Source organism: Hyperoodon ampullatus, assembly GCF_949752795.1.
Source record: "Hyperoodon ampullatus genome assembly, chromosome: 6".
Taxonomy (NCBI): domain Eukaryota; kingdom Metazoa; phylum Chordata; class Mammalia; order Artiodactyla; family Ziphiidae; genus Hyperoodon; species Hyperoodon ampullatus.
The window spans coordinates 27,771,013-27,785,182 of NC_136919.1; the positions used below are offsets into that span (position 1 = coordinate 27,771,013).

The following is a 14,170-nucleotide window of genomic DNA, read 5'->3' on the forward strand; positions in this document are numbered from 1 at the left end:
TTTATAAACAGCTCATGCAGCTCAATAGCAAAAAAACAAACAACCCAATCCAAAAATGGGCAGAAGACTTAAATAGGCATTTCTCCAAAGAAGATATACTGACTGCCAACAAACACATGAAAGAATGCTCAACATCATTAATCATTAGAGAAATGCAAATCAAAACTACAATGAGATATCATCTCACACCAGTCAGAATGGCCATCATCAAGAAATCTAGAAACAATAAATGCTGGAGAGGGTGTGGAGAAAAGGGAACACTCTTGCACTGCTGGTGAGAATGTGAATTGGTACAGCCACTATGGAGAACAGTATGGAGGTTCCTTAAAAAACTAAAAATAGAACTACCATATGACCCAGCAATCCCACTACTAGGCATATACCCTGAGACAACCATAATTCAAAAAGAGACATGTACCAAAATGTTCATTGCAGCTCTATTCACAATAGCCCGGAGCTGGAAACAACCTAAGTGTCCATCATCGGATGAATGGATAAAGAAGATGTGGCACATATATACAATGGAATATTACTCAGCCATAAAAAGAAACGAAACTGAGCTATTTGTAATGAGGTGGATAGACCTAGAGTCTGTCATACAGAGTGAAGTAAGTCAGAAAGAGAAAGACAAATACCGTATGCTAACACATATATATGGAATTAAAAAAAAAAATGTCATGAAGAACCTAGGGGTAAAACGGGAATAAAGACACAGACCTACTTGAGAATGGACTTGAGGATATGGGGAAGGGGAAGGGTAAGCTGTGACAAAGGGAAAGAGAGGCATGGACATATATACACTACCAAACGTAAGGTAGATAGATAGTGGGAAGCAGCCGCAGAGCACAGGGAGATCAGCTCGGTGCTTTGTGACCGCCTGGAGGGGTGGGATGGGGAGGGTGGGAGGGAGGGAGATGCATGAGGGAGGGGATGTGGGAACAGATGTATATGTATGACTGATTCACTTTGTTATAAAGCAGAAACTAATAAAAATAAATAAATAAATAAATAAAATAAAAAAATAAATAAAAAAAAAAAAAAAAAAAAGAACTATTGGGAAGTCTGACACAGAAACAGAACAAACAAAAAATAATGACTCTTGAAAGCAGATACCTGAAACATGTCAAGTATTGCTTTGGATAGAGAATAAAAGGTATAGTGGAAAATTCTTTTTACTGGGCTGTGGAAGTTTCAGAAAAGTCTAAAATCTCTATTTGTTGTTATTGTTTTAAGAAGAACCAAAATTAACTGATCTTTTAATACAGGAATATTCTCAGTTCAAAGTAGGACAGAAGAGTTCTAACAAATATTTAAAATACTCTGCTATAGCCCAGCTACTCCATTCTTATAGGAGAATGTTTATGGTGTCAATGTTTTGTGTTTGGAACACACACACACACACGCGCGCGCGCGCACACACACACACACACACACACACACACACCTGAGGGAACCCAGTGAGAGGGATCAGTGATGTATTAATCCAGAGTAGTTAATAGCCCTGCAGTCAAGGGAGCAAGGGCAAAGAGTGGTCAAGGAAGGAAGTCAGGGATTAGTGCCTCAGTGCTAAATGTCAGCTCCAAAGGGAGAGGCAAAGGCAGAAATAAAGGAGTCCCTAGATTGCAAACTGCAAGGATCAGGCACAGAAAGGGGAGATCCATACAGAATGGACAATAACAAATGGTTTGTCGCAAAAACTGCGTTCATGGCATGAGCACAATCTACTGGGTTAAGGTACTGTGCAGCACCAGGCGATTAGAATTCTCTTCACTATAACTGTGTGCACAGGAGCTCCCTACCTGGTCATTTAGGCTCAAAGACTGTTCATGGCCAGTATACATTTTTTTTTCCCCCCTCTGGACTGATTATTAGTCTGACTTGACTGTGTTGTAGATTAGTATTTTGCACTGTTTGTACACAGCTTGCTTATCTAGAGGGTAGCTGGTATTTTTATGTAAATACCTAAAGGACTGCTAAACATATGGTTCTTAACACCATGCCATCTATTTCTATTTCAGCCTGGACAGTTTAAGACGGTGCAGCCTTGCTACATGTTGTAAGAAATGGCTGTAGGAAACAACACTCAACGAAGTTATTCCATCATCCCGTGTTTTATATTTGTTGAGGTAGGTGTATTTATTTGCCTTTACAGACAAATTGGAATAATTGTAGCAGTTTTTATGCTGAGAACTTGGATTATTTTGTAAAATTATTTAATCTTATGATAATGAAATTTTGATAGCACAAATATTGGTAAAGAATTAATGAGATATGCCAAGTGTTTCTTGAATAGGAAGCCATAGAACAAGGTTAATGTATGGGGTACAATATAATTGTGTTTTATTAGATTTCTTTTATTTTCAGTGGTGACTTGAATATATTATTAATTATGAATGCAGCATTTTGATTAAATTATTTTTTTAAAAATCAATATCATGTTTTAGGAATTCAATAAATGAGGTTTACAGATGATGTTAGTTGATGGCCTTTTGCCTTGGAGCCCATATAGAGAAAAAGAAAGCTTAGAGTTGACTCTCTCCACTGGGCAGTTTTCTTTAGTGGGATATTGAGAACTTGTATAGTGTGCAACTTCTTTTGTTCATAAATGATTTTGTTGAGTTGCTCCAACTTTGTACCAGCAAACAATTTCTCCAGCATCTTTTGGGTTAAACTTCCTGCACCCTTTCCCCACTGTACCTCCCTTTCTTTTTTTTTTTTTTACAACTTTATTGGAGTATAATTGCTTCACAATGGTGTATTAGTTTCTGCTTTATAACAAAGTGAATCAGTTACGCATATACATCTGTTCCCATATCCCTTCCCTCTTGCGTCTCCCTCCCTCCCACCCTCCCTATCCCACCCCTCTAAGTGGTCACAAAGCACCGAGCTGATCTCCCTGTGCTATGCGGCTGCTTCCCACTAGCTATCTACCTTACCTTTGGTAGTATATATATGTCCATGCCTCCCTCTCGCTTTGTCACAGCTTACCCGTACCTCCCTTTCTATAGTGTTTGCTATGGAAGAGACAAAGACATGGAAATTTTAGGAAATTTGGAATAATATGATGAAAAAAAAAGCTACTCCAGGTTATCTCAAAATAAGATGTTTATTTGCCAGAGATGATATTATATCTGCCTTCTCCAAGAGATAGAGCATCTAACAGATTGGTTTTTATCCTGAAAATTGTGTTTCAAGTATGATGATATAAAGAGCTGAAAAGTAAATGTCCTAAGTTTCCTTTCTGGGTAACTACCCCTATAGTCTTTCCATCCCAAGGATCAGCTGTAGCTTGTTCTTATGTTATGGGGCAGGGGATCTTTTTGGCTGAGTATGGGAGGACTATGCACATTGATCCATTTTATTACCTGTGTGAAAACAGACACTTGAATTAAACCACTACTGATATTAGCAAAAATGTACTTTCAGTACATATGTTATTTAAACACAGCCTATGAATCAATGAAACAAATTTGTTTTTTGTTTTGTTTTGTTTTGTTTTTATCTTCTAGCTCTTGAAACAACTTTAGCTGTTTACATAGTCAGTTGGGTCATTTTGAGCATTCTGATTTTGGGGCCAAGTATATATGTTTGGCTGATCCCTGAGTTTCACCTTATAGATATCCCTTGTAGTTTAGATGAACAAATGTTACTAGATGATATATTTTCTGGTGATATTTGTGAACCTGTTTGTATTGCAGAACCAGGTGGAAATATAGGAGATTAGGTGGGGACAGAGGTGTTGATACAAGTTAAGATACTCAGACTCAAGCTATATCTCTGAAAGGGTAAACAAAGAACTCATCTCTCAACATAAACACATATTCTTAATACTCTTATCTTGCTGTACAAGGCCAAGAATAACTCCTTTCAGACAATAACTATACATTATATATATTGTGGGTTCTAGTTACTATTGTTCATATTGAAATTGTAATGTAGAAAAAGGAGTCCTTTCTCCCACTGCTCATGGGGGAAATTGTAGAAGGCTGTAACACTATATTTTTCAATGTTAAAACCCTTTCTCTTGGGGCTTCCCTGGTGGCGCAGTGGTTGAGAGTCCGCCTGCCGAAGCAGGGGACACGGGTTCGTGCCCCGGTCTGGGAAGATCCCACATGCCACGGAGCGGCTAGGCCCGTGAGCCATGGCCGCTGAGCCTGCACGTCCGGAGCCTGTGCTCCACAACGGGAGAGGCCACAACAGTGAGAGGCCCGCATACCGGAAAAAAAAAAAACTTGGTTAAAATGTCAATATGATCAATAAATATCTCTTCACATTGCTTTTTAATTATGAAAAGATTCAAACAGAGAAAATAATATAACAGACATCATTGCACCTACCATCAAGACCAAATCTTAAAATTATGCCATATGTGCTTCAAATATTTTCTCAAGGAATATAAAACATTACAGCTATGGCTGAAGTCCTATTGTCCTAGACCCAGAAGTAACTACAGTTGACCCTTGAACAATGTTGATTTGAACTTCACAATTCCACTTATATGCAGATGTTTTTCAGTAGTAAACACTACAGTGCTACACAGTCCATGGTTGGTTGAATCTGTGGATGTGGAGGAACCACAGATCTGGAGTGCTGAGTGTAAGTTACATGTGGATTAACCCCTGCATTGTTCAAGGGTCAGTTGTATGTATGTGAAGTTAGAGGCTTCATTCCCCTGCGTGATTCTTACGCATATTTTCCCTACAGGTCCATATATTCATAAATTATATTTTAGGGAGCTTTTACATAAATGATACCATAATGAACTTTCTTTTTGCAACTTACCTTTTCATTCAACATTATGTTTCTGAGATTTGTCCAGATTGGCAATTCATTCTTTTTAATTGTTGCATTTTATCCCATTGTGTGACTATGCCTACTGAGAGATGGTTTGGTTGATTCTTTGTTGTTGTTGTTGTTTTTTAAGTTTTATACTCTTACAGCTTTTTTATTTTTATTTTTTTTCAGGAAATAGTCTTATTTCTGTCTCTATGCACGTGTGTGCAAGGGCTTTCCTTGGATTGCCTAGTGGTGGAATTGTGGGGAGATGATTACATTTTCCAGTTGTTTGTTGCTTCATTATAGAAACAATATTAATATTTTAAATCAATTTTCTTGAAAAAACTTTGTTAAACTTGATTATTGGTTTTACTAGTATCTGTATATTTCTTAGATTTTTTTCAGTTACATAATCTGCAAGCAGTAGCAGATCTGTTTTTTTTCTTTTCTGATTGTTACGATTAACTTGTTTTTCTTGTCTTATTGCTTTGGCTAAGGCCCCCAGTGTAATATTGGATAAAGGCAATGGTAGAGGACATCCTTACCTTGTTGCTGACTTTAAAGGAAATACTTCAAGTGTTTCAATATTAAATTATAAATAAGCATGGACTTTTTTTTCTGTTCTGCCTTCTAAATTAGATTCCTTGTTTGAATCCCCCTTTATGTTACAAATTATAGATTTTATTTCTATTCTTTTAAAGCTTAGTCCTAAATTTTAAATATATAAACAACAAAAATTGAGGTTAATCAATAGCTCTATGCTTCTTTTAATGCTATTTTTAGGTCACTTCAGGACCTTGAGTGTCATTCATGATTTTTATATCTTCCTTAAATTTTTCATTAATTTTTCAGTCAGGGCTTCAGTGACTTTACCCGCATATTCATCAGTTTGGAGGTTTTTTGTTTACCATTCCTCCTTTTATTCTTCTCCTTCAGGATTTAATTCCCTCATGAAATTTATCCTTTAGTAGTTGTTTCAGCAAGGATCTAGTGAATTGTAAAACTTCTTAATATTTATCTGAAGTCATCTTTACATTACAATTAATCTGGAATGGTGATCTATCTTGGCATTGAATTCTAGACTGACTAGTTTATTTTCTACTCTCAGAACTTTCATAATGTTAATCCATTTCACTCTCCTTCCATCCCATGTCTTTATTATTGCTATAAAAACTCTTTTCTCTTATTACTGTTCTTAATAGGTAATCCACTTTTTCTCTCCAGTTGCTTTTACATTTTTCTTTGGTGTCCTGAAATTCAGTATAACATGTCTAAGTGTGTATTTGTACTGGCTAGGACTTGTTTTACATCTTGAATATGAAGCCATGTTTATACCAATTCTATAAAACTCTCAGACATCACATCTTCAAATATTCTCTTCCTCCATTCTCTGTTCTCTTTTTCTATTTGATGTATGTTGGATCTTCTCATTCTTTCTATAGTCCATGTCTCTTAACCCATCTTTTTTTAATATCTAGAAGGTCTAGGTGCATTTAAAAAAATCTGTTTTATAGTATTTCTATGCTTATGGTTTTTATTTTTTATTCTTTCAGATTATTCTCTTTTCTGAAATTACTGATATTGTAATCCTCCCGTATGTTGTGTCTGTTGTCTCTAGCTCATGGTGGATTGTTTATTTATATTTTTAATTATTCTTAGCTCATTTTTGGCAGAGCTTGCTTCCTCTATAGAATTCTTCTGAGCCTTAGGTTTTAAGAGTATCTCTTTGGAAAGTTTTTACATGCATGTTTCTCTTGGGTTTACGCTACTATATTCATAAGTCAAATTTGCACAATCCCAAAGTATAATTAATCAAAGTTTATCTTCCTTATAGTCTTCCTGTGCCAGCAGGTGGATTTACATAGAACACTTCTTCTCCGAAGTGAAAAGCAAGCTTTCAGAAATTCTGGTTTTTACATAGGAGTCTCAGTTCCAACTCAAGTCTTCAGGATGTCCTATCCTCATGGACATTAAAACCCAAACCTTGTTACTAAGATTGACATGTACCCCTTTCTCTAGTCCCATTTAGGTTCACCTATCATCAGTTTACTCAGTTACCACTCTTATTTTCAGTATGCTTTTTGATTGAGCTCACCTGTGAATTAAAAAGAAAGAAAAACGCTAACCATTGCTTGTAGATGTTTGCATTAGAATGTTTTCATGCCATCTTTGTTCCATGAATGCATTCATTCATTCAACACTCACTTTTTTAGAACTTATTTTTCTCTCCCAAGTCATTAAGTGTTTTTGCTCTTTTTGCATACTTTACATACTAACTAGGTTTCTGTAACTTGGATCTCACCAAGCTTTTTGCAGGTCCATGGTTGTTGGGCCATGTTTAACATGTGTGGGGGATGGAGAGTGGGGATGAGAGACACAAAGTGCCCACAGTTGGAACACTGATGTGTATTTTCTTGGTGATTTCAACTATATGAGCACAAAATTTTGACTGGGGGGTGGGGGGTGTTTTATTTGTGGCAATTGGTGAAGAGAATAGATGCCAACCAGTCTCTAAAATTCAAATGTGCTGACAAAGCAGAAGCCTGCCTTCTGGGTGAATTTTTCACCCAGAAGGCTGAAACAGTGCTAGAGAGGCTATCTGACAAAGCAGTATGCAGCAGGAAAGGTCTCATGATGGTAACAAGTCAGGAGAGCATTAATCTAGGTAATCCTTGAATGTCACAAACCAAAATAAAGGTTAAGATGTCATTGGAGAGAGAGCAAAGTTTGTAGATTAAGAGAGTACATATAGAAGGTAATGGGCTGAAAGGAGGGGATTAACAGTGGGAGGACAGCAGAACAGATTGAGAAGTATGATATGCAATGGGTAATGCAGGTGCTTCCAGAAACCAAGCCCTCGAATGTTAGATATTCAGAAAAACGTCTCGTATACATCTCCCAGTGTCAGCTAATCCTTAAAATGTACCTTTCCATGCTGGCTTAATCCTCTTAAATGGAAGGCCCTTGACAAGAGAATAATGACTTTAAGGGCCAGAATATAAACTTTTCTATCACTAATGAGAGGGAACTTCAGAATCACTAAAATTCCAATATGGCCCACAACAATATTTCTGGCCAGCTTTCATCTCTTCACTGATCTGGTTCTACTAGAACAAGTAAAAAAAGAGCAAATGCTGAACTAGACAAAAGCTAGAAAAGTCAGAGGGTGTAGGTAAAGTGGTAGAAAGTTATCAACCTATAAATGAACATGAGGACATTAACTTCCTCATCCTCATTTTTACTCCTTGAAATCAATAATATTAATTTTTGGTGAGGATAAATGTACAACAAAGTCTCTTCAAAAAAGTGATCAAAATAATCAAATATTCTTTGTGGTTTTCATCCTTAGTCCATGTTGCTCTTTCTCTCCCTCCGCCTTCCCTACCTCTGTCTCTCCCTTTTACTATATTTCTGATCCCCTCTCCCTCTCTCCATGCTTTCCTTCTCTCTCTCCTTTTCTCTGTCATTTCAGCAATACCTCTCATGCTTGAAGATCTACAAATGGAGAATTTCCCTGAGGGAAAACACACTCAAATTGGTCATTGAAGTATAATTGTTTTCCCTAAAAATAAGAATACAAGCTGTTTGAGATCTCACATGTCCCCAAAATCAATACTGGTGTACTTTTGCAAAATACTTAAGGCTGAGATATCCCTTTTGACAAATCTTCCCAGATATCAGTGGATTCCTCTCAAGCCAGTTTCACTGCATTCCCTGTAAAATCATGAAAAACTCAGTCAAGTCTCTTTCAAATATATTTGTGCTAACAGCAAAACTCTAAATGGAACTTAGCTGCCTTGGCAGACCGTATTAAGTACCAGGAGTTGTACATAATGAATGCAACTGTTGCTTGGTATGTAGAGATGTGACAGTTTTATCATTTTGACAGTTGCTTGTACTTGCAATTGTTATTGCCTTTTTTGACAACTCATTTTTCTCTGCTGTAACCTACAAGGTGATTGTTATAAATCCCAGCCTGAAGGTAAATAATCTCATAATGTTCTGCAAGAACTCGGTGATTCTGAGTGTCTTTCTCCAGGGCCAGAAATTAAGGAATTCCACCTCATCATTTTTGGACAATGAGTGCCATTTCAGTATCTTTGTTTCATGCGCCTCAAACTTTAAAAGAAGAGTTGCTTGGCCTTGCTTTCTGCTCTTTACTTGCAGCTGCTAAGATTTAGCAGCTCTGATTGCCTTGTTTCTGAGACTTAGATTGCATTTATATTTAAGTCACATTGAGATCTTTTTCTCCTTTAAAAAAAAAAGAAAAAAACACTGCTGGTTCTTGTAAGGAGAAAGTATCAAAATCTTATCGTCATACATAGTAGCGTAGAATGAGAAAATAACTTGGTGTCAGAAGCACTGGCTTTGAGTCCTGGCTCTGCCATTTACTGCTGCTAGTAACTTGCGCACCTTCTTTGAACCTCAGTTGCTTCATCTGTGAAGTGGAAATAAAAACAGCTTCTTTCTGAGCACTTTGGAGAAATGAGGTAATGCGCCTGAAAGTGCTTGTCAAGTAATAAGTGGTTAACAAATGTTAGCATAAAAATAATTTAAAATAACAGATTCTACCCAATATAAAACAAAATCAACAAAGATGAAAAATAAAGCTAACCAAACACATACTCACACACATATATACATGGACACCAAACACATGACAATTAGAGAGGAACTCTGGCAGTTTAATCCTCAGATATGCAACATTCCTGGCTTTAGGGGGATAATGTTTTTAGAATATATTGAGATGTTATCGGGTAAGGTTTCAAACAAAGTAATGAAAAATCTGTGGTCTTTTAAAACTTGCAATGACAAATGCACGTTATAAAGTACTTTCCCATGCATTTCCTTATTTAATCATCATTTTGACTACTGTTTGCAGTACTGGAGCAAAAGGGCGATGCCAACATTTAGGTATCTATTTTTCATATTATCAAAATACCAATGTCGAGAACCATCCACACCCAAGTGCCGTTTCCCAGGTTCTACCCAAGAATGCTTTCCTTAATTCAGCCACCTACTTTGTGTCGTTTTCCAGACCACCTTATTCCCATGCTGTATACAATGTGGCAGCATGCTTCCTATCAGTTTCCCTAATAATTGACATAGCACCTTAAAGCATTCTTCATAATGTTGAATGAATGCACCAATACGCTTATCCTCATAGAATTTTACATTCTACCTTATGGGTCACGAGCCCAGACAATCATGCCAAAATAATGACAGACTCTGGATTGAACAGTTATATTCTTCAAGAACTATAAAAACATCTTGTCCCTACTGCAGTATATTATTTTGCACAGGCTGCAGGTGAATTCATTCTTTGCTTTGTGATGCATTTTTCTTATAAAATTCATCCTTTAAATATAATATGAAGCAGTCTAAATTGTCACTGATATATGTGGCTGGCCAAACTCTTTGTATTTCTCTTGATGTAATCTTGGAATTAGGATTCAAGCCTAATTTTTAAACCAATGCAATGTTATGATCATTTATTCTAAAACAACAACAACGACGACAAAAATCCCTCAAATTCAAATCTATCTCACAGCATATAAAAATTATAATTTATAGGAATGTTGAAATAGCAGTCTGTAGGGAGAAGCAGCTTGGCACTGTGTCCTAAAATCTTCGACTTTATACTCCCTTTTTGACCCCCAAAGCACACTTTTTTTATTGAAGCATAGTTGATTTACAATGTTCTGTTAATTTCTGCTGTACAGCAAAGTGATTCAGTTAGACATATATATACATTCCTTTTTATGTTCTTTTCCATTATGGTTTATCACAGGATATTGAATATCGCTCCCTGTGCTATACAGTAGAACCTTGTTGTTTATCCATCCTATATATACTAGTTTGCATCTGCGAATCCCAAACTCTCAATCCTTCCCTCCCCCTTGGCAACCACAAGTCTGTTCTCTACTGTCTATTGCTCACACCTGCTCATGGAGGATTCCAGAAGCTCTCCAGTCTTCCCTGGTTAAGCCTGGGATTGATACCAGTGCTCATGAAGCAGTCTCTGGGCTCTTGTTACCCAGAGAATTAGAGAATTTTGTTCATCAGCTCCAGCCATGCATATCCATTTTCTCAAGCAAAGAAGCCACATAAAGGTGCCTCATCCCTACCACTGCTGGCTTTGCTCCCATGGGGGATGCTAATATCTCAGCCACTGGTACTTTGTCTACACAGATAGGAAAAAAACCCTGCTCCCAACCTGATGTTTCACTTGGTCACCTGAACATCAGGGGGCGCTGCTCTGTCTCTACAGCCTTCTGTTCACAGGACTCAGACCTGACTGAATCCATGTACTTGTGGAAGGACCAAAACCTAAGGCAGACACACTTGTCTCCTCTATTCGTGTTTTTCCTTCCCCTTTTTCCATGCATATTAGTTCATGGAAAATGTTGTTTTGTGGACCATCTGCTGCGTTGACTTCTCAGACATGCCAGGTGTGTTCGGGTCATGGCAGTAGATATTGTAGCCTCCAAGCCAGATAACCTCTCCATTCAAATTCTGCAGCACAGCTGTAAAACGTGATGCTATTTTGAAAATATGCATATGTGGCTATATAGCTGCCTAGAAAGAAAAGGTATGTGCAGAAATCAGTGTTCATCTCTGGGTGTTGGGATTAGTAGTACATTTTTTGCAAAGAACTTGATTACTTTTTCTATCAGAGAAAAAATAACTTCCTTTTAAAATTACGCTAAGTTATTGATGTGTATAGTATGAAATATGAAAATACCTTTGTACAAAGATAGAAACAGGCTACTTCTTCTGTAACTTTAACTCATTCACAAAAAATCTGCAGTCTCATATCATTTCTCAGTGTAGAATTAATTGAAACAATAGTGAGGGTTGCTCTTTCTAACACTGTTGTTTTTTACAGCACATACTATATGTTTGTCACCAACAGAAGCTTTGGGGGCATTACTATAAATATTTATAATCATGCTTCAATTGTCAGTCTTGTTTAGAAAAACATATTTAGGAAAATATATTTGAGTGCTCTGGATTTTTCTCTGGTTATAGGTTGGTATATTAGATTGTTCATTATATAAAATAATGATTGTTCTTATTTTCAGTTTTAGAAGTACTGTCTTTTCTACACATATTTGTGGAACTGTCTTTTTCTACTCAACTGGCAGCTCTGGCCAGAGTGCCTACCAGTGGCTGTATCTCCTTGTTGCCTGTTATGTCAGTGGAGTAAAGAATCCTTGTCCCACTCCTACCCCCAGACATTTACCAGCACCAAAAACATCTCTCCTCACAGTTAAGAATAAAGGCTCTTAGTGCTAAATGGGGGCCTAGATCACTTTGCAAATCTCTCTTGTTTCAGATCAGATAATTGAGATTTAGAGAGGTTTAGTGACTTGTCTAAGGTCATACAGCTGGTTATTAACTGAGTTAGCAACCAAACCTGTAACTCTTGACCCTGCCATAATCAATAGCAAATTAAATTATTCATAGCCAAATAATTTCAAAAGTAGAAATATAAAAATCATCTCCTAATATTTATAGCAAGAACAATTATTTAATGTATAATGTATTATATCTGAATCTACTTGAATGTGATGTGAGGAGGAGCCTTCAAAAGTGTTAGATCCCAAGGCCTACAAAGATTCCTGTAACACCTCTGACTCACCTTCCAAAGGGGCGGGGGAAGCATCCCAGAGAAAGTTCATTTAGAGCGATACCTGAAGACTAGTGAGTGTTCACTCAACTTAAGGAAGAGGAGGAGGGGGGAGTCTTCTAGGAGGAAGAGACAGCTTGGCATGAGCCAGAACTAAGGATCTACAGAGAATTGAAAAGCTGAAAGAGTTTTAATAAGGCTGGAGCTTAAAAGATAAAACAGGGGGCTTCCCTGGTGGCAGAGTGGTTGAGACTCCGCCTACCAATGCAGGGGACACGGGTTCGTGCCCCGGTCCGGGAAGATCCCACATGCCGCGGAGTGGCTGGGCCTGTGAGCCATGGCCATTGAGCCTGCGCATCCAGAGCCTGTGCTCCGCAACGGGAGAGGCCACAACAGTGAGAGGCCCTCGTACCGCAAAAAAAAAAAAAAAAAAAAGATAAAACAGGGATTAGTGACAGAGGAGACTGGCAAGGCAGACAGAGGCCAGGTCATGAAGTACCTTGCAGGCCATATTAAGCAATGTATTTATCCGAAAGGCTTTGGGAAACCAGGATACTTCTGGATATTTTAAGTTTATACCTTATCTGATAACAGGAAATGTCAGGGAGAAGTGATGATGAGAACCTGGAGCCAAGAAGAGGAGACATGAGCTCAAATTTGCACTATTTACAATAGATACCATCTCTCTCCAGACTGTAGAATATCATTCTTAGAGAGATGAACAAGTGTCATGGCCCTAGGGCCCTCATTGCCCTCTCTCCATAATACGTATCAGACACATGAGAAGAATGTGAAAGGAACAATACTTCATCAAAAAAATTCTAAGCATAGCCAATTGCTTTTAGAAGTACCATGTCACCCTTTATCATAACCCAGGAAACTTTGAAAAAGATGGTTTCAACAATTGGTCTGGCTTTGACGCTTCCCAAAGCTGCACTGGTTTATATGCAAGCTCCCTGTAACAAAGACTTAAAGATATTTTTTTCCTAAGAATCCTGACCAACACATGTAGGTACAATGACTTCATTTTCTGTTTTCAGTGTCAACTCTTCTTAGTTCCCCCTATATTCACTCCTAGTCATCACACCATCTTGTTGGAAAAGCATGGTCACTCCACCATAAGGGTATCTGGTAATTTTGCTCCTGACCCGTGATCAGTTGGATGCATCTATATTTAAAGTGATTTTCCAGAATTAGACTTCCAAAGTGCTAACCATCCACATACTCTCATTATAGTCCCCTTACAAGCAACAGCTCATATTTGAAAAAATGGGACATAGGAAAGTAAGATCCATCTGTGGCCAATTTAGAGATTTTTCTCTCCCAGACACTGGTTAACACACATGGGATGAATTTATGGTCTTTGGCGATACTAGCACAGTATTTTCACACAGTGGCCCAGGGACCACTTGCTTTGGAACAATTGGGCACTTGTTAAAATTCAGGTTCCTGAACCCAACTACTGATCTTAATCAGAATGGGGGCAGGGGGCTAGAGGTATGTATTTTTCTATGTCTTTCTGGTCATTATGTCCAGTAAAGTTGAAAACTAAGTCGATCAGTAAAGCAATTCATTGTGGACAGACACAGTGCAGCAAATGCGGGCAACACCCTGCCCATTTTTCCTTGACCCAGGACACTTGCAAACAGTCCTGAACAGACATACAGGTTTCTCTGTCCTCTGTCTAGGGGCCATTCTCTAGCTGTAGAAACATGCTAGGCCTAACAAGTTAAGGAGGCCATGATTGCTGGGGGGTTACCT

General features: G+C 37.8%; 1 protein-coding gene across 1 annotated transcript in view; it reads left to right on the forward strand.

The window, feature by feature from the left end:
* Positions 1 to 2,063: 2,063 nt before the first annotated feature.
* PLPPR1 (phospholipid phosphatase related 1) overlaps positions 2,064 to 14,170 on the forward strand; it is a gene marked incomplete at both ends in the record, with an annotated part of 121,298 nt that continues 109,191 nt past the window's right edge. The window contains one exon of the mRNA XM_079706330.1: positions 2,064 to 2,126. Within this exon, the coding sequence (XP_079562456.1) occupies positions 2,064 to 2,126 (63 nt within the window). The remainder of the gene's footprint in view (positions 2,127 to 14,170) is intronic.